A 20,375-nucleotide genomic window follows, 5' to 3' on the forward strand; every position below is an offset into this window, starting at 1 on the left:
CTCCCAAACCAAAACCTACGAATTGGGACTTTTTAACAACAGCCCCTGGCTGGTGGGAGAAAAAACAAACAACCTGGAAATGTAGGGTTGTTTCTATGGAAAACACCAATAATAAAAAAAACAATGGCCCTACATGGGAGTAATAAATGATTATGGGTATTGTTGGTTCTGGTATAAGGATAAATTAATCATACAGAGTCGACTGCCAACATTGGAATTGTTGACTCGTCCATTCAAACAAGGCTTCTTGCCCAGAGAAACAGTGATAGATTAAATTGTGAAAAATATTGTAGATGATTTAGGGGATACATTGTTAAAACCTGTCCACCTTTAGAATTACTTTAAAAGTACATCTAGAAATATTAGGTACAATCTATTATAAATATCTTCTGAGGTTTTAGTTAAACACCTGATGATGTAATCACTTAGGGTATATAAATCTGACTGTGAGAAAATAGAGAGAGAGACCATGTTTGCACATACACAGTGTTATTGACTTATTTAACCTCCCCTCGCCGACGCTGTCCATCCCTCGGGTATTCCTGGAGCTGGACTTCCGCATTGGCACACCTCATTCATCATGCTAAAAAATACCATAATACTCATGAACCAGAATAACTGAGTGACAAACTCTTGTTCTGGCCGGTGAGCACTCACTGCACTTCGCTCAGTACAAGTGGTGGTGGCCATTCTAAATGGGAAGCAGTTTTCAGAGAAGAAATCACTGGCTGTATAGGCATCTTAAATGTTTGTAATAAGCGTGGCTGGGAGAAAACCTACAATTAATTTTCAGAAGTTTTCAGCCTCAGACTCCAAATGTATATATACTAGCTGTATACGAACTTCCACATTTACCAATCAGCTTGATTGACTTGGTTTCTGGTCTCATTCTTACCTTTTGGTCTCTTATCTCACAAGTCAGATGCATTTAATTAATATTAGTCATCTAAATATTATGGATACCCTATTTAAAAATAGATTAAACTGGTAAATCCACATGATTGAGTAGCATGTAGCTTTAAAAACCAAAGAGGAATATTTCTGTAAAATGCTATGGAGTGGCCATATTCAGTGAAAAACAAGGTGGAGAAGGTGTATAGTACTATTTATTTAAGAAAGAATATAAATGTGTGTGTATAATCTTGTTTGCTTATATTTAAAAAAAAAACTTAAAAAAAATAGTTACCTATGGTGGAAGTGGGAGATGGGGGCAGAGGAACCAGTTGGAGGGGATCAGGATGGAAACTAGACTTCTCTGAATATATGCTGAATTTTGTATTTTTTACATCAGAATTAAAGAAAACCCCTAAAAATCCAAAGCAAAATGAAACAAATGAGCTGTAATTATGTAGCAAGTTGGTGGCTTCAATACACAGGAATGTGTCAGTTACCTTCAAAGCACAAAATTTGCACACCCCTAGTGGGATATCCCCAAGGGCAAAAGGAACTGGAAAGAAATCAAACTCCTCGGTACTTATATTGTCAATAACTATGAAAATCAGAAATGTATTGAGGATTTTCAGTGTAAGAGAAAAATGAAACTGAATAAGGTAAGTAAAAATTCTGTAATTCTAAATTTGAATGGGAAATAACAGTATGAAGACCATTAAATAATGTCTAAATACCATTTCCCATTAAAACGAACTAGGGCTCCTTAGAGATAAGGCCAATTCAGATCTTGGGGAGGGCAGTCAAATAAATGGTTGATGAGGGACAATTTTTCTTTAATTCATCTAATAAAAGGAATTACAAAATTTGAAAAGCAACAGTTTGCACCTTGTAAACAGAAAACAATCATTCGTAACTGTAGAATCTTAGCTAGTAAATACATTTTATTTCATTTTATTATTCACTCTCATATTCCTATATATATGTATTCAAATTTTTCCATAATAAAAAATTATTTGAACACATTCTTTTACAAATGTCACTTTCTTTCTAAGAAAGCTTAGAACCATTTCAGTACTTCATACTTAAACTGATTTCTTTTTTCTTGTGTTAGTTCTTTTTTGTTCCTAGAGAGGTAGGAGAAATGCCAATTAATTCATGGCTCTTTTTCTTGTCTGGACAACTAAGCCTTCAATTGGGTTGGTTATTGGCCCCTGCCCTGGCAATGGCATGCAAGATAAATAATGAAACTAAATTCAGATCTCACAGAACCTCAGTTATTGGGCTTTATTGAGTTTCTGTTATTTGACATTTAGATCCCCAGATATTTACTTTTGAAGTGCAAATACAAACCAATAAGCCCTGTGTCCATTAAGCATTATGGCGCTCTGCTATGTGGAATATAGATAAATAAAATATGGATATAGATACAGATAGGGAGAGAAAGAGAGGTGAATATATATTATGTTAAATATATGTATGTCTTTAAAAATTTGTACATACACACAAGGTATGTATATGTTCCCTGTAGCCTATCATGATCCCTAAAGACTTGAATGGTTTTATGAAGTTGCTGATCCTGTCTTCTATTTTGAAGACTATTAAAAAATGGGATTCATTTCCCACTCTTAGACATATATCTGGACAAAACTAAAATTCAAAAAATACTGCACTCCTATGTTCATAGTAGCACTATTCACAATAGTCAAGACATGGAAACACCTAAAATGTCCATTGGCAGATGAATGGATAAATAAGATGTGGTACATATATACAATGGGATATTACTCAACCATAAAAAAGAATAATGCCATTTGCAGCAACATGGATGGACCTATAGATTACCATACTAAGTGAAGTAAGACAGGGAAAGACAAATACCATAAAGATACCACTTACATGTGGAATCTAAAATATGACACAGAAACAGACTCACAGACATAGAGAACAGACTTGTGGTTGCCAAGGCATGGGGGAGGGATGGAGTGGGAGTTCTGGGTTAGCAGATGCAAACTATTATATATAGAATGGATAAACAACAAGGTCCTACTGAACAGCACAGGGAACTATATGCAATAGCCTGTGATAAACCATAATAGAAAAAAATATAAAAAAATGTATATATGTATAACTGAATCACTTTGCTGTCTAGCAGAAATTAACACAACACTGTAAAGCAACTATACTTAAAAAGTTGCAACAACAAAAAATAGGTTAATTTTTTTAAATGGGCGATTTGGGTAATATGTGAGAGAAGGTTTTGACAATTGACATAAGACAATGGTGGACAGAGGCTGATTCCGAAATTTAGAAATTTCCATATTTGAATATTCTCATGAAGAGAAGGGATAGCTGCATGGCCTGGAAATTGCAAGCAAGTGCTGGTTGTCAGTTTAAACCAGATTACGTAGAGATACTAAACCCCAGATAGTGGAAGAGGGCCACCATCTTTTGCATAAGTAAGAGTCTCCCAGACCAGGAAAAGTGGAAACGGGTGAAGTAACGAAGTTATAAAGGGTCAAAGGGCGAGAGATTTTATACCAACGGGTGAAGTCAGCGCGCCTAAGGTTGAGGCGTGGAGTGAGGGGAGCAGTGATTGTCGGCGGGAACCTCAAGCTCAACTGGGAACCGCGCTCAATCGGGCCATCCCTCCGTCCCGTCCCCGGCGCTGGAGGCCTCTCCATGGGGGGTGCGGGGGGTGCGGGGGGTGGGGGGGATGGGGGCGGCAACGGGGTTGGGGGAAGAGAGGGAGCGGAGGCGGGGTGGGGCGGGGAGCAGGGGACGGACGCGCTGGCGTCACCCTGCGGCGCGTCACGTGCGGCGTCGGCAGCCATGGCGGGAAGCGAGCCGCGCAGCGGAGGTGACTCCCCTCAGCTTCACCACAGCGACTGGGGCCGCCTGGAGGCTGCTATCCTCAGCGGCTGGAGGAACTTCTGGCAGTCGGTGGGCAAGGAGAGGGCGGCTCCGAGGGCCTCCTCCTCGGAGGCGGACGAGGAGGCCAGCTCGCTAACGCGGCTGCCGGTGAGCGTCGGCCGCCACCCGCGGAGGACCGCGGGCCGGGCTGGGATGCGCGCTCGCCGGGGCGGCCTCTGGGGGTCGGGGCGGGGGGAGCCTCCCTGGGCCCGGCCTGTGTCTGGCCCCGTCCCTGCAGCCATTCCGGGCAGTGTCGTCACCTGGGGGCAGCAGTTGAGCAGAAACGCCGTGGCGTTGACCCCTGGTGCCCCGCAGCTGGGCCGAAGGTCGCCCCGAAACTCACCTGCAGGTTGTGCCCTGGCAACCAGCCAGGTCACCCTCCGGTTTTCTACCCCCAAAACAGGTCTAGGGACTGGGGCACCCTGAACATCAGGTTAAGGAAACGCGGAGACCATGCCAGACGTTCTGGAAATCATGGAAAGCGTCCAGTGTCTTGTGTTCTCAGCGTCTATCATCCCAGCCTCCATGTACCGAAACACCTGGCGGTCCCGCAAAACACACACTCCCCTAGGATTTTGCGACTGTTATTTTACCTGTATTTCAAGTGACAAAACTGACAATTGAAAGTAAATGACTAGGGATTTATTTACCTGGCGGTCCAGTGGTTAAGACTTCACTTTCCACTGCAGGGTGTGCGGGTGGATCCCTGGTGGGGAGCTAAGATCCCACATGCCTCTGGCCAAAAAACCAAAACATAAAAGAGAAGCAATATGGTAACAAGTTCAATAAAGACTTTAAACATGGTCCACATCAAAAAAAAAAAATCTTAAAAAAAATGCGGGAAAGTAAATGACTAAGTTACGAGGGCCTCAAGTTACAGCAGGCCACGAGAATTACACACATTTTTCATTGTTAAACTTCTCAGGTAGGTAGGAAAACGGAGAGAGGAGAATTTCTTAGAAATTATTAAAATACTGTATCTCAGCTGGACTATTGACACTCTGAGGTCCATCAGAAATTAAAAACTGCAGGCTTAGGTTGCCTCCATGGTTCTCCTTGCAGAGGTTCTCTGAAATAGCAGATGTTACAGAAGAACGCAGGTGACAGATTTACTCTTTGATTTGATGTAATGATAAAATAAGAAGTTTGTCCGCTTGATAAAGATTTTATTTTGAAGAATAAATTATTTCATTAAGCAATTCATTCAAATAAATGGTGTGCAGAATATCCATAAGGAAAAATTAAATGAAGTGGTTATTTTACTTGAAAAATACCAGAACAATGGGAGGTATTTCAGGAATGTTTTGATGTGTGTGTCAAAAGTGAAATGTTCATTATGATTCTGTCCTGAGACAGGAAATTAACTTCAGTATGATAGATTTCATCATTAAAAATAATGACTGTTGAATTCCCTGGTGGTCCAGTGGTTAAGACTCTGTGCTTCCACTGCAGGGGGCACGGGTTCCATCCGTGGTCAGGGAAGTTGCACATGCTGCAAAAAAAAAAAAAAAAAAAAAAAAAAAAAATGTTGGTTTCTTGTTATTTAGTATAAAAACTGTTAATTTTGTAATTTATCATGTTAGATTTAATTATTAAAATGATAACACTGTTCAGTTGACCTTTGGTTTCCTAGTATAATTATTTGTTATTTTGTAATTTATTATTTATTTTTTATAAATTTATTTATTTTTGGCTGCATTGGGTCTTCGTTGCCGCGCGCGGGCTTTCTCTAGTTGCGGCGAGCGGGGGCTACTCTTCATTGAGGTGCGCTGGCTTCTCATTGCGGTGGCTTCTCTTGTTGCGGAGCACGGGCTCTAGGAGTGCCAGCTTCAGTAGTTGTGGCTTGCAGGCTGTAGACCACAGGCGCAGTAGTTGTGGCGCACGGGCCTAGTTGCTCCACGGCATGTGGCATCTTCCTGGACCAGGGCTCGAACCCGTGTTCCCTGCATTGGCAGGCGGATTCTCAACCACTGCACCACCAGGGAAGTCCCTGTAATTTATTTTTTTTAAAAGTCCCTGTAATGTATTATTTAAAAAAACTTTTTATCAAGATAAATTATTCATCCCTTTAACCTACTTGCTGCTTCCCTCTGTTTCAGATTGATGTACAGCTATACATTTTGTCATTTCTTTCACCTCATGATCTATGTCAGTTGGGAAGTACAAGTCATTATTGGAATGAAACTGTGCGAGATGCAATTCTGTGGAGATATTTTCTGTTGCGGGATCTTCCTTCTTGGTCTTCTGTTGACTGGAAGTCTCTTCCAGATCTAGAAATCTTAAAAAAGCCTATATCTGAGGTCACTGATGGTGCATTTCTTGACTACATGGCAGTGTAAGTATCTAGTTTTACGAATTAAAAAGAAGATATTAAATTTGACTATATTACAAGTCAGTAGTCTAAGTTAGTCTTGGCCCTCCTACTAATTTGTTGCTTGCTTGTTGAGTCTGAGTGTCCTTTTGTAAAAATTGGGGGTTAGGTAAAATAACTTCCTTCATAGAACCCTTTCAGCGTTCACATTTTGTTATTTCCCTGTAGTACCTAAGTAGAGTATTTGAATAATTATAGATAGTTTATATGGCAAGAAGTAAAACACTTCTTAAAATTTTCATTATCTTTAGAACACTTGTCATTTTGTTAAAATAACTACTTTTCCATATCCAGAGAAAGAAAGGCCAGAGTTCAGACAGGAGTTCTTTTGCATGGAAGAAAACCATTCTTAAGTTTCTGGGAAATAAGATTTTGTTATCACCCAAATGCATTGACATTTTCGAATATCATGTATTTGAGAGAATTAATTTTATTGAGCAACTATAGTGTATTGGATTCTATGATGGATGTTTTATGTATGTTTACTTATTTAATTCTCACGCAATAAGGTATTTTCCTTGTGTTACGAATGTGGAATGAAGGTTCTGCATGGTTATGGATTTGTCTAAGGTCGTATAATTTGTAAGGGACTGTAATGTCGTTAGTTCTGGATATAACCTGTTTTATTAAGAGCCCCAAATTTAAGGCATTGTAAGTAAAATTTAAAGAATATTTGTGCATTAGGTAAGAATTGTTTTCCTGTGGTAGATTTAATAGCTACATGTGGGACTTTTTTTTCATATTTTAAGTTATTCAGAATCTTTCCTTATTCCAATACAGATGCCATTACATCAAGTCTTGTGAGACTACTTGATTAAAATATACATGTATGTAATTTTAACAAGTGCTACTGTACCCTCACTTGCTAGTGTTACCTCTTCGTTGTCCCACAGCCAACCATAACATCAAGTGTTTCTGTGCGCAGTGGAACTGCGTTTTCCTAGGGATAGTAATAATCGTAATAGCGACGATTTGTGATCATATAAATTATTTCTGATCCTTACGACCCTGGATTGATTGTTATTGCTCAAATAATGCAGATGAAAAAACTGAAGTTTAGACTATAAGTGGCTTATATGACTAATTAAAGTGGTGAGGCTTGGCCAGATCTACCTAGCTGCAAAGTTGATTTTTTTTTCCTTCTTGAATTACAAGGTTCCTAAGTAAAGATGATTGTCTTATAACGTTAGTTATTGTCTTAACCAGCTCGATTTAAAGGGCTTTAGGTTTTATTTTGATTTGAGTAACTTTGTTTTAATTTTTGATAACATGTTGAATTCCTAGTTTAGAAATTTATAGCTATTGAAAAAGTTAAGTTGTTTATTTCACATGATTCTTAGTTTGCCAGGTTACCTATAAGGAACATTTGAGCTGCCCTGTAATTAATACTTATTGAACTGTTATTGTTAATAGAAGTACCCTAAGAAATTTGGTTATATTGGTAGCTTTAGTAATTTTTTTTTCTTTTTTATCTCTAGGGACATTTATACTAACTATGTAGTTTATGTTTAATACAGGGTTTCTCAGTCTTGGCACTATTGACATTTTGGACCAGATGTTATGGGAACCGTCTTATGTGTGCATTGTAGGATGTTTAACAGCATCCCTGGACTCTAGACCTTAGGAAATGTTCCCTGGGGGTGCAAAATCTCCCCAGGTTGAGAATCACTGCTTTATGTAGTGAATTTTAAGCATTGAAACACGTGTTAGACCAAGTGTTTCATGAGAGAATCTAAATGAAAAATTAGAAACTAAGTAACTGATTCCCAGGGAAGACCTTCTCAGCTACTAGACCACTGCTACTCCCGTAGCATCTTGTGCTTTTTTCTGTCATGGAACTCGGCATACGTATTATAATGGTGCCTGTTCTCCACTGCCCTTCATGAGGATTGGGACTGTATAATCATTATATCCCTTTTGTCTAGCAAGTTCTCAATACATTATATATTGTTGAATGAATAACTGGCTAAGTAAGTGTCTGTGTTAATTTTCTAATTGTGACAATTTTATACAGCTACAAAATGTGCTGTCCATATACAAGAAGATCCTCAAAATCTAGCCGTCCTATGTATGGAGCTGTCACCTCATTTTTACACTCATTGATCATTCAGAATGAACCACGATTTGCCATGTTTGGACCAGGTTTGGAAGAGCTAAATACATCTTTGGTGTTGAGCTTGATGTCTTCCGAGGAGCTTTGCCCAACAGCTGGTTTGCCTCAGAGGCAGATTGATGGTAATTTTCATGTTAATCTACAGTACATAATAATTCAAACACTTTGAGCTTGACTCTAATGTCAAATAGAAAGAAATTATTTTTTAAATTAATTAACTCTTTGTTGTAATGAAATATACTAATTTGGTGAAGGGAGCACTCAGGTCTCTATGGACTGAAAGAATTAATTTACTTTTTATAAGAGGTAAGCTTTCTCTTACTTTCTCAGTCCAGAATATGAGATTATGTAAAAGCAAGTTGTATGTTGTCAAAATGTTATATTTGTTTGCTATAAAGCAGAAACTAACACACCACTGTAAAGCAATTATACTCCAATAAAGATGTTATTAAAAAAAAGTTATATTTGTACATTTACCATATTTTAAAAGAATGTTAACAGCAAAATCCATTCAGCACCTACTTTATGCAAAGTACTTTGATATATATTGGAATTTCAAAAAAGAGCTAAAGTATCACCTTACCTTTATTTCTATGAAAAGCAATAGCAACAACAGCCATGTAGTTAGTTTGGTAAGCAGGATATATAATAAACATGCATAACAGTGTAAACTAGCTTGTGCTTATTCATTTATTGAGAGTACCTATTAGATACTAAAGATGCAGAGATTTAAAACAAACAACATCAAAAATCTCCTGTTTGCCCTGAAAGATACTTGGTCTAGACGAGGGCAGAGACATGTATACAGGTGATTAGAATGTGGTGTAATTAGCTCCTGTGTAGAAAGGTAAGGGTCAGAGAAGGCTCTGCATTGAACATGATGCCTTACATGAGTCAATAGGATAAGTAGGGGTAGGCCATCCAAAAAAGGGTAAAATATTCTTAGCAGTGAGAACTACATTTCTAAAATCCCAAAGTTCTGAGTGTGCATGACACACTTGAAGTAGCTCTGTGTGTCCAGAGTGGGGCCAGGTGAGAAGACGCTTGTATGTCAAGCATTTGTTGAAGGATTTTAAGCAGAGAAGTAAGATGATCAAGATGGCATTTTGGATAGATCACTCTGGCTCCTGAGTGGAGAATTGATTAGAAGGGTTAAGAAACCACTACAATATTTTGATAAAAATATGAAGGATATAGAATTGACTCAATGTGTGTTAGCAGTAATAAGGATAATTCCTGGTTTTTGGTCTGATTTTCATATTGGATGATGGTGCCATTCACTAGGTTAACGAAACACAGGAGGAAGAGAAACTTGATACAAGTAGAGATGCCTGCTATAAGCTAGCCACTTGAATGGAAGCTCCATTAGGGCAGAAATCTTGTCAGCTTTATTCTTAGCTGTGGTGCCAGGCACATCGTAGACATTCAATATATATTTGATGAGTGAATGAATAAATGACTTTATAGATTGCTTTATGCATCCATATCTCAAGAGAAAGATCTGGGCTAGAAATGAAGATTTGGGAATCATATGAAGTCCACATGGATTTGGAAGTTTCTGAGGATAGAGAGGAATATGTGAGCCAGGTGCTGAAATCGTCAGTGAATGTTTGGAAGAAGGGATTATCAAAAGGAGATTCATAAATGACAAGGTTAAGGACTGGGAGATGGTATTACAGCTAAATGGTATGCGTGTCTCAGAGAGATGGAGTTTTTTCACGAGGGTTGGTGAGTAATGGTTAAGACATGGCATTGAGGAGTAAAGAGACCATTCACCTCATCTCTTTACCCTGAGATGTGAGAGAATAGGTAACTTTGTTACTTGAGACCCCACTGTGAAGAGAAGCGGCACCTAGGGACAGGCTAGTTTCAGGTAGGGCCATGAGGTGGAAGGAACTCTTCAAGAAGAGGTTGGGCATATGGGGAAATTTGCTGATTGTGAAATGGTAATTTCATTCTCCAGACAGCAGCTGGAGTGATTGTTTGAAATTGCCAATCTAATTGTGCCTCAGACCCTGCAAGGTCAGGGAAGAGTGGAGGGATGAATCATTGGCAAGGTGGGGAAAACAACATGAGAATCATACTGGGCTGAGGTTAGATGAGTTGAGAGGGTAATTTCTGGAAGTTAAACTGATGTAAACAAAGATCAGAGATATGGTAGAATTTGTTTCTGTGATCTCTCTGGGGAGGCCTCTGGTGGCAGGAGGACTAGGGCCACTTTGCCTGGGATGCTTGCAGTCCCAGCCACCAAGATCTCTATATGTGTGTTGCCCAGAATGGTGACATAAGATGGCACGGCATAGCTGCTTTAAATACCTAGAGTGGTTATGCAGGGGTTAAGGATATGAAAGATGGAGTTGTCCTAATGAGGTAAGTAGAGGCCAGATTATATTAAAATTTTGTTTATCTGAAGAGCAGGGGCTTTGAAGGGAAGAGATGTAATTAAAAGCATTTTAAAGCAATCTCTCCAGCTGCTGTCATAAGAATGGATAGTAGGGGGCAGAAGTGGATTTAGGAGACTAGTTAGAAATGCTTACACAAGTCCAGGTGAGAGATAATAATTTAGACTAAAAGGTGGGGGTGAGGATGGAGAGAAGTAGACAGATCTTAAGAGGACATTTATATAGCAAAAAGAGGTAAAGCCAAGGAAGAGGAGAAGGATCTTTCCAGGAGGCAAGAGGAGAATCAGCCCCATAGTGTGAACACAGCCAAAGGAGGGAAGGAGTTAAGAAAGAAGGACGAATGACAATGTTGAATGATTTAGATATAAAATAGTAAGAAGCTCGTGTTTAGCACCTGTTACTTACGAGTCACTCCATAGGTGTTTTACATATGTGATCTCATTTAATGCTTACAATAACCCTAGAAAGTGTGTATTATTTCTATATTTTGATGTCAAAACAGGCTCACAGAAACATGGGCATATGTAGCAAATTCAGGATTCTAGCCCAAGTCTAATTCCAAATTTCAGTGTCTGCCATATTTCCTCAGTTTTCTAAGGTGCCATGAATTTTAAAATAGCTTTTCAGAGTGGGGAAAAAAAGCCATTTTGTTGAATGTGTACGTGGAGTATAAGACTAATGAGAAACATAAAAGACGTGAAACTAAGCCTTAGTCTTGAGGATAAATAGTAGTAGCTGTTACGATGCAGCTGCTACTGAGAGGATGATGATGAAGTTAATGATGATAGTGATGATGGTATAAAAAGGAATGTTAAAGCCTAGCAGTTTTTTCTTCTATATCCATAATTTATTAATATGTGAATGAAAATTGCATACGGCATCTTTTCTTCAACACAAACATTTCATTTTATTCCAAAGCTATATATATAACTTGTCATTGCTTTTCATTTACTCTTTTTACTTATACCAAGTAATTTTTTTCATTCTCATCTTTTGCTGTCTTTATTAATGACTTGTTTTGATAACTGTAATTTTCTCCTTTAGGTATTGGGTCAGGAGTCAGTTTTCAGTTGAGCAACCAACATAAATTCAACATCCTAATATTATATTCAACTACAAGGTAAGGCTACCTACTTGGCAACCTATCTGAGACGTCAGTAATGGAATATTTTAGGGGGGTGAAGTCTGTTTAGTGTCTGTTTATGTTCTATATTTACATTTTTCTTATAGAAAGGAAAGAGATAGAGCAAGAGAAGAACATACAAGTGCAGTTAACAAGATGTTCAGTATACAGAATGAAGGGGATGATCAACAAGGAAGCCGGTACAGTGTAATTCCACAAATTCAGAAGGTGTGTGAAGTTGTTGATGGGTTCATCTATGTTGCAAATGCTGAAGCTCATAAAAGCAAGTATTATCTTATTTTCTTTTTAAAAGCACTTTCTTTGCAAAGCAAATAAGAAAGTATGTTTTTAGGCTTTACCATGGCTTGTTAAGAATATCATGGCTAATTTTATCAATGTGATTCTGTTATTACTGTTAATATTGGATTCCCAAAACTTGGTGTGCATTAGGATCACTGAGGGATCTTGTTAAAAACGCAGCTGCCTGATTCCTACACTGGTGGATTATGACTCATAGATTTGGGTTGTGTCTTGGGCATCTGTTTTTTTAACAAGCTTTACAGAATTCTGATGCACACCGAAGTTTGATACTATAACTACATAGTGTTTTTTTGTTGTTGTATGCTTCTGCACTTTTTGATATTGGTGTTTTGTCTGCTTTTGGCCCTATTCAAATAATTTATGCAGGTAAATGAAAAATTTTACCTTTATTTTAATTATCCAGATAGTAGAGAGATGTGTGGGATGGAGTGTTTACTTTGATTAAGTAGATTAGTTAAGAACACTATCCATATATTCTGAATAATTGCCATTCACAGTGTGATAAATAGCATGAAAGTAGAATATTATTGGGCCACAAGCCAGTATTGTAATTTCTTTCCCAAATCCTCTGTGAATAAGGTAGGGTATAAATATACAATATATTATTCTCACTCGGAACAAGGTAGCAGCATCCCACTGCTGAAAGAATTTACAGTTTATGGTGCACTGAAATTAACTATAGCAATAAAAGCCAAGTCCAGCTCAACTACTGACTAGCTGGACTCATCCCACTGCATTAATGGCCTAACAGAAGAATCGTGTCCATTTCTAGACATAAATCCTTTACCTCAGTCTCTTCTGTTCTTCCACATAAAACATCTGGCATTAAATTAAAAATTATAAGGTACAAAAAAATATCAAAATGAAATGATCCATTGTCAAGTGATAAAGCATTCAGAGGAATTAGACACAGAGATGGCCTGGATGTTAGCCCTCTCAGAAAGAGACATTAAAAGAACTATGATTGGGCTTCCCTGGTGGTGCAGTGGTTGAGAGTCCGCCTGCCCATGCAGGGGACACGGGTTCGTGCCCCGGTCCGGGAAGATCCCACATGCCGCGGAGCGGCTAGGCCCGTGAGCCATGGCCGCTGAGCCTGCGTGTCCGGAGCCTGAGCTCCTCAACGGGACAGGCCACAACAGTGAGAGGCCCGTGTACCACAAAAAAAAAAAAGAACTATAATTAATATGTTAAAGAATCTAGTGGAAAAGATGGACGATATATGTGAACAAGTAGGGATTTTCAGCAGAGAGAAGGAAGCTATGAAAAAGTAAAATGGGAATGCTAAATATGAAAAATATGATAACAGGTGAACAGTTCCTTCAGTGGACATATTAACAAAGGAAACCTTTTGTGAATGTGAAGATAGATCAATTGAAATTACCCAAATTAAAACACAAAGAGAAAAAAGAGTAGGAGTGGAGGACAAAACATTCAAGAGCTGGGGGAACATATTAAGTGATCTAACTCAGGGCATTTTCTTAAAGGTCCACATAGTAAATATTTTAGGCACGTGAGCCATATAGTGTCTCACAGTTACTCAACTCTGCTATTATAGTGCAAAAGTAGCTATAGACAGTTTGCAAATGAATGGGCATGGCTGTTTCGCAAAGAAATTTATTTATAAAAACAGATCTTCAGAGTGTGGTATGCTGACCCCTGATTCAATTTATATGTGATTGGAGTCCCAAAACATGAAAGGGGTAAGAACAGGGAAAAAGAAATTTCTGAATAGATAATGACCAAAACTATTTCAAAATTACTGAAAGAGAATAAACCACAGATCCAAGATTCACAAAGAACTCCAAACCTGATAAATAAAAAATACAGATACATCATAGCCAAACTGATGAAAACCAAAGGTAAAGAGAATATGTTGAAGGCAACCAGAGCAAAACAAAACATACATATAGAGGGCCAAAGATAAGGACAGAGACTTTCTGACAGAATTTTGCTGTAAGACAGAAGGTAATGAAGGGAAATCTTTATAGTAGTCAAAGGGGTGAAAATCTAATATCCAGCAAAGACATCTTTCAAAAATGAAGGCAAAATCAAGACTTTTTTCAGACAAAATCTGAAAAATCTGAGAAAAAAAAATCTGAGAAAGTTCAATCAGCAGATTTGTATAACAAGAAATATTAAAGGAAACTCTTCAGGCAGAAGAATATGATACCAGGTAGAAAACTGCATCTATAAAAATAATTGAAGAGCCTTGGGATATAAACAATATAGCTATACATAAAATATTTTTTTTCTAATTTTAATTTCTTTATCATTATGTAAAGGAAAAACAGTAACAATGTATTATGGATTTATGATACTTTTAAAATAAAATATATTGTAACAATATTACACAGCATGGGAAGGCAGAAATGGAAATATAGTATTATAAGTTTCTATATGTGAAGTTATATAATACTTTTTAAAAGTAGACTGTTAGGGACTTCCCTGGTGGCACAGTGGTTAAGAATCCACCTGTCAATGCAGGGGACATGGGTTTGAGCCCTGGTCCGGGAAGATCCCACATGGCATGGACCAGCTGAGCCCGTGTGCCACAACTACTGAGGCTGTGCTCTAGAGCCCACGAGCCACAACTACTGAGCCCATGCGCCACAACTACTGAAGCCCACGTGTCTAGAGCCCGTGCTCTGCAACAAGAGAAGCCACCGCAATGAGAAGCCTGCACACCGCAACAAAGAGTAGCCCCTGCTCGCCACAACTAGGGAAAGCCCACACACAGCAACGAAGACCCAATACAGTCAAATAAATAAATAAAATAAAAACTAAAAAAAAACTAGGCTGTTATAAGTTTAAAATATACATTGTAAATCCTTGAGCAACCACTAAAAAAAGTGTAACAGAGGTATAGTTAAATAAGCCAGTAGTGAAGATAAAATGGAATCATTAAAAAAGTCAGTTCAAAAGAAGGCAGGAAAAGGAACAAAGAATAGATGGAACAAGTCAAAATTCAAGAGGTATATGATAGATTTAAATATACTGTGTTGATAATTACATTAAATGTTTATTTGCTTTCTATTAATATATAACAAATTACTGCCAATCTAGTGGCTTAAAACAACATCTGTTTATTAGCTCAGAGTTCTCTATGTCTGAAGTCTTGAGCACGGCATGGCTGGGTTCTCAGCCTAGGTCTCAGAGGCTGAAATTAGGGTGTCAGATGGGTTACATCCCTTTCTGGAGGTTCTAAGGAAAAATCTGCTTTCTAGCTCACTCAGTTATTGGCTGAATTTGGCTCCTTACTGTTGTATGGCTGAGGCCCTGTTTCCTTGCTGGCTATCAGCTTGGGGCAGCTCTCAGCTTCACAGGGCATCGTCATTCCTTGTCATGTGACTCCCTCTGTCTTCAAATCTAGCAATGGAGAGTCTCTCTCACTAGGAAGAATCTCATCTGTTTTAAGGGATCACCTGTTTAGGTTAGGCTCACTGAGTATAATCGCCCTTTCTTGAAGTCAGCTGTGTCTTATAGTATAGCCTAATCATGTCAGTGATAATCCCACTGTATTTACAGATTCCTCCCACACTCAGAGGAGAAGGGATTATACTGGGGTATGAGTCATTGGGGTCATTTTAGAATTATGCCTACCACAAAATGTCAGTGATTTACACTCCAGTGAAAGGCAGAGATTTTCAGTTTGGATAAAAAAGCTAGACTCAATTATATGTTTAAATTTTGGAAACTACGGCCTTTGAAAGAAAGGGTAGTGACAGGTACAGAATTTATGAGAGGAAAATATCTATATCAAAGTATTTTTGCTTTTAAACCATAGAGACATCTGAGTAGTACTGTTTTTGTTCTCTTTGATTTCACCTAAATTCCTGTCCTTGCAAGAATGATTAATGTAGTTTTACGAAAGATCAGTAAATGAACACAGCAATAGAGGCAGTTTGTTATGTTTAGATCCTGGTAATTTTTTGCTTCTCTTGTTTTGTTAGTTTTTCATTTTGTTTTATTATTTTTTAAGTCGTTACAAGTAATGCAAATTAAGGATTTTGACTACATTCCTTAGGACATGAATGGCAAGATGAATTTTCTCGTATTATGGCAATGACAGATCCAGCTTTTGGATCTGCAGGAAGACCAATGCTGGTTTTATCTTGTATTTCTCAAGCTAATGTAAAAAGAATGCCCTGTTTTTATTTGGCCCATGAGCTGCGTCTGAATCATCTAAGCCACCCATGGATGGTAAGGTCCTATTTTCTCTGGTGAGAAAAATCTCATTTTATTTTTCACTCTACTTTCTAATTGATTTTTATTTTTAAAATTCTTTTCTACTCATTCTCTTTAATAAAATAACATTCTAAAAGTCAGTTTTAGTAGCTTAATTGGTGGGAGATATTTGGTATCAAAGCTGACCTCTGAGATAAGTAATAAACTTCATATTGGTAGTAATTATAAGACAGAAGAGAAGATGATATTTTTAAATCTAAGCTCTCTAGAAGACCAAACTTGAGTGCCTCACCCACAGTTTATTGGGATTTTTTTAGTCCTCTTCTTTTTTGAGTGTCCAGGAAAATGTCCCACTTAATTATAAGATTTTTCACTCAGTTTCTTTTTGACAGTAATCTCTTTTATTTGCTCATAGGTCCAGGATACAGAGGCTGAAACTTTAACTGGTTTTTTGAATGGCATTCAGTGGATTCTTGAAGAAGTAGAATCTAAGCATGCAAGATGATCCTCCTTTTAGACCTTGGGAACTGAAAGCATTTGAAACTTGTTACTAAGGTCCTGATGTGGATATTTGCTCAAGTCAGCTCATTCTGCCCTGCCTTTTTGCAGGTAGGGTTTATATTGGACAGCTGTAGCTACTCTATTTTTTAATATAATTCTTACTTTTTACCTTACATCAATTACAAGAAAAAAGTTTCAGTGCTAGCATTTGGCCCCAAAATGAACCTTTTAATATTTTTAAATAACTTATATATATATATCTATATATATATATTTTTTAAATATTAAATTCTGGAAAAACAAGTTTGTGCCTCTCATTCTTTGTGATTTCTTTTCTTTTCGTTTCAAAGATTGCCATAGTGGGGAATAGCAAATTTACTAAGCTTTCAATAGGTTCTTTTCAAAGGTCCTTAACTGGTTATCAGAAAATAAGTTTCTATCTATTTTTAATAAATGTACTATTTAAAACTGAATATTCACTGGAATTTCTTTTACTATTATGGCCATACAACTTCTGTTTCTTTTCTGAAACAGTAGGAATTAACTTTATACCATATTCAATACTAATTCAGTGAAAATAACTGGAAATTCTTGCTATTTTCAAATAACTTTGAAAGCTCATGAGGTGCTAAAGCCAAATTTTATTCCTTACTCATAGAGAAAATATTCCAGAGACGCTCATGATCATATGACCTCCTATTCACTAATTACTTGCACTTTGCAGAGAAAACATTACAGTCCTCCTATCTCATTGGAATTGAAGAATTTTTTAATTATAATTTAAAAAGCATAATATTCTTAGTGGTGCTGCACCCAAGATACAGCCTCCATCCTGCGAGCAGGTGCCGTTTCAAAGAAAGGAGCTCTCACATCTTGGGTGCACTTATCCAGAATTTAGCTTCAGCACTTGTATAGTTGGGGGCAGAGTGAGAAATGCTGACATCCTGCTCCTCCTAGGAAGGTTGGCTTCTGACTTGGAGAGAGAGTGCTGTTTCCTCGGCTGCCCCAGTCTAGAATGGAGTTCTTCTTTCTGAGCTGGAGGAGGGAAGGAGGGGATTGGGTCTTGGTTCAAATCCCACAGACTCTTACTATTCTTACTGAGTTTTAGTATATATATATATTTTTGAATAAATGTTTCTTCATTTGCTGTATGCTCTTAGGACCATTTACAGAGATTTTAATGATTTTTTTTGTAGTCCATTTTTGTCTTTATTTTATTTTATTTTTTAATGATTTTTAAAAATTAATTTTCTCCAGTTTCTCTAGGGAGCCATTACATGGAACTCTTCATGCTGTTATGCCAAAGGTAGATCTACTCCCCCCTTTTAAAAATTATATGTAGTTATGTTACCTCATTCATTCCTGATGTTGGTAATTTGTCTTTTTTCTTCATGATCAGTCTGGCTAGAGTTTTATTGATTTTATTATTCTCAAGAACCAGCTTTAGGTTTTATTGATTTATTCTATATTCTGTTTCATTGATTTATGCTCTAATCTCTATTTATATTCTGCTTTTTAAATGTAAAAAAAATTTTTAATTTCATCTTCCCTTTTTTAGATTATTAAGGTACAAACTTAGGTCATTGATTCTATTTCTTAAAAAAAAAAAAGAAAAATTAAAGCTATAGATTTTCCTCAAGCCCTCATTAGCTGCATCCACATGTTTTTTTATATTGTATATTTATTATCATTCAGTTAAAATATTTTCTAATCCCGTGTGATTACTTTTTCAATCCAGTGATTATTTAGTAGTATTGTTTTAGTGTTGTTTAATCTCTATTTCCTAGATAATTTATTGACATCTAATTCAATTATCTTTTTATCAGAGAACATACTCTGTAAAATTTCAGTCTTTTTAAATTTATTGAGACTTGCTTTATGGCCCAGCTTATGGTCTGTTGTGGTGAGTGTACCACATGCACTTGAAAAGAGTTTATATTTTATACTTTTTGGTGTAATATTTGGTATCTCTATATTAGGTCAAGGTAGTTGACGATGTCCAGATATTTTTATATGACTATATTGATTTTTGTATAGTTGTTTTATCAATTAGTAATAGAAAGGCATTAAAATCTTCAACTGTGATTTCCTATTTTTCCTTTTAATTCTGCCAATTTTTGCTTCCTGTATTTTGATGCTGTTTTTAAATGCACACACATATATGACTTTATCTTCCTGATGAATTGGCCTTTTTACCATTATGAAATGTCCTTTTTGCTGATAATACTCATTGTCTTGAAATCCATTTTCTAGTATTAATATAATCAATTCAGCTTTTAAAAAATATTGTTCTCTTGGTATATCTTTTCCATCCATTTACATACAACCTAAATTTGTTTTTATATTTTAAGTGTATCTCCTATAGATAGAATACAGTAAATCTTGCCTTTTCCTTTTCCATTCTGGCAATACCTACATTTTAATTAGAATGTTTAGATTATTTACATTGAATGTGATTATTGATATGATTGGGTTCAGATCTACTGTTTTATTATTTGCTTTTTCATTTATCCCTTCTTCACCAATGTTGTTTCTCTATTCTCTTCTATTTTGAATTATTATTTTTTTTTTTTAGAAATTGATTAAAATTTTTCTAGTAGCTTTTCTCTTTGCATTTTTTAGAGGTTGCTCTAGTGATTACAACATATAAACCTTCCAAAGTTTTCTTATAGTTAATATATTGTACCAATATGTGTAATATGTCAAAATGTAACTGTTTATGCCCTATTATTCTCCTCACCACTCTTTTTTGCTAACACCTATTGAATGTATTACACTTACCTATGTTATAAATCCCAGAAGACAGTGTTACAGTTTTTGATGAAAGTCATATATATTATAAAGAAATTAAAAGAAGAAAAAAACTTTTTAAATAATGAAAGTATTCTTTTATTTTTTTCAAGATGTAAGCTTACCTCATATAATTGTACTTTGCTTTATTGTATTCCACAGATATGCATATTTTACAAATTGAAGGTTTGTGGCATCCCTGCACTGAGCATCTATATCAGTGCCATTTTTCCAGCAACATTTGCTCACTTAATATCTCTGTGTTAGATTTTGATAATTCTTGCAATATTTCAAGATTTTCAATTATTATCATAATTGTTATGGTGATCTGTGATCAGTGATCTTTGATGTTACTACTATGACTTGCTGAAGGCTCAGATGATGATTAGCATTTTTTAGCAGTTAGGTATTTTTTAATTAAGATATTTACATTGTATTTTTAGACATAATGCTGCTGCACGCTTAATAGACTACAGTATACTGTAAATATAACTTTTGTATGTACTTGGAAACCAAAAAATTTGTGTGACTTACTTTATTGCAGTATTTGCTTTATCGTAGTGGTCTGTAACCAAACCCACAGTATTTCTGAGGTATGCCTGTATATAAAATCATGGGTTGACAATTTTATTCTCTCAGCCATTTCAAGATGTTCTTTTGTTCTCTTCTGGCCTCTACTTTCTTTTCTTTTTTTTTTTTTTTTTTTTTAATTTTTATTTATTTATTTATTTATTTATTTTTGGCTGTGTTGGGTCTTCGTTTCTGTGC

The 20,375-nt window shown here is 36.6% G+C and overlaps 1 protein-coding gene across 3 annotated transcripts in view; it reads left to right on the forward strand.

Moving 5' to 3' along the window:
• The first annotated feature begins 3,713 nt into the window (after nucleotides 1-3,713).
• Nucleotides 3,714-20,375, forward strand: part of FBXO4 (F-box protein 4) — a 38,007-nt gene continuing 21,345 nt past the window's right edge. Inside the window, exons 1-8 of one of the 3 annotated variants that reach the window (XR_003680897.2) lie at nucleotides 3,720-3,909; nucleotides 5,901-6,136; nucleotides 8,187-8,407; nucleotides 11,732-11,807; nucleotides 11,918-12,093; nucleotides 16,156-16,331; nucleotides 16,732-16,925; nucleotides 18,075-18,123. Coding sequence is in view for 1 of the 3 variants with exons in the window: in XM_028492883.1 (XP_028348684.1) it covers nucleotides 3,721-3,909; nucleotides 5,901-6,136; nucleotides 8,187-8,407; nucleotides 11,732-11,807; nucleotides 11,918-12,093; nucleotides 16,156-16,331; nucleotides 16,732-16,821 (1,164 nt within the window). In the remaining 2 variants the exon portion in view is untranslated. Of the gene's footprint in view, nucleotides 3,910-5,900; nucleotides 6,137-8,186; nucleotides 8,408-11,731; nucleotides 11,808-11,917; nucleotides 12,094-16,155; nucleotides 16,332-16,731; nucleotides 17,116-18,074; nucleotides 18,124-20,375 lie in introns of those variants that run through there. The other 2 variants (XM_028492883.1, XR_003680898.2) reach the window with 2 other exon arrangements.

This window comes from Physeter macrocephalus, chromosome 8 (assembly GCF_002837175.3).
Source record: "Physeter macrocephalus isolate SW-GA chromosome 8, ASM283717v5, whole genome shotgun sequence".
NCBI lineage: Eukaryota > Metazoa > Chordata > Mammalia > Artiodactyla > Physeteridae > Physeter > Physeter macrocephalus.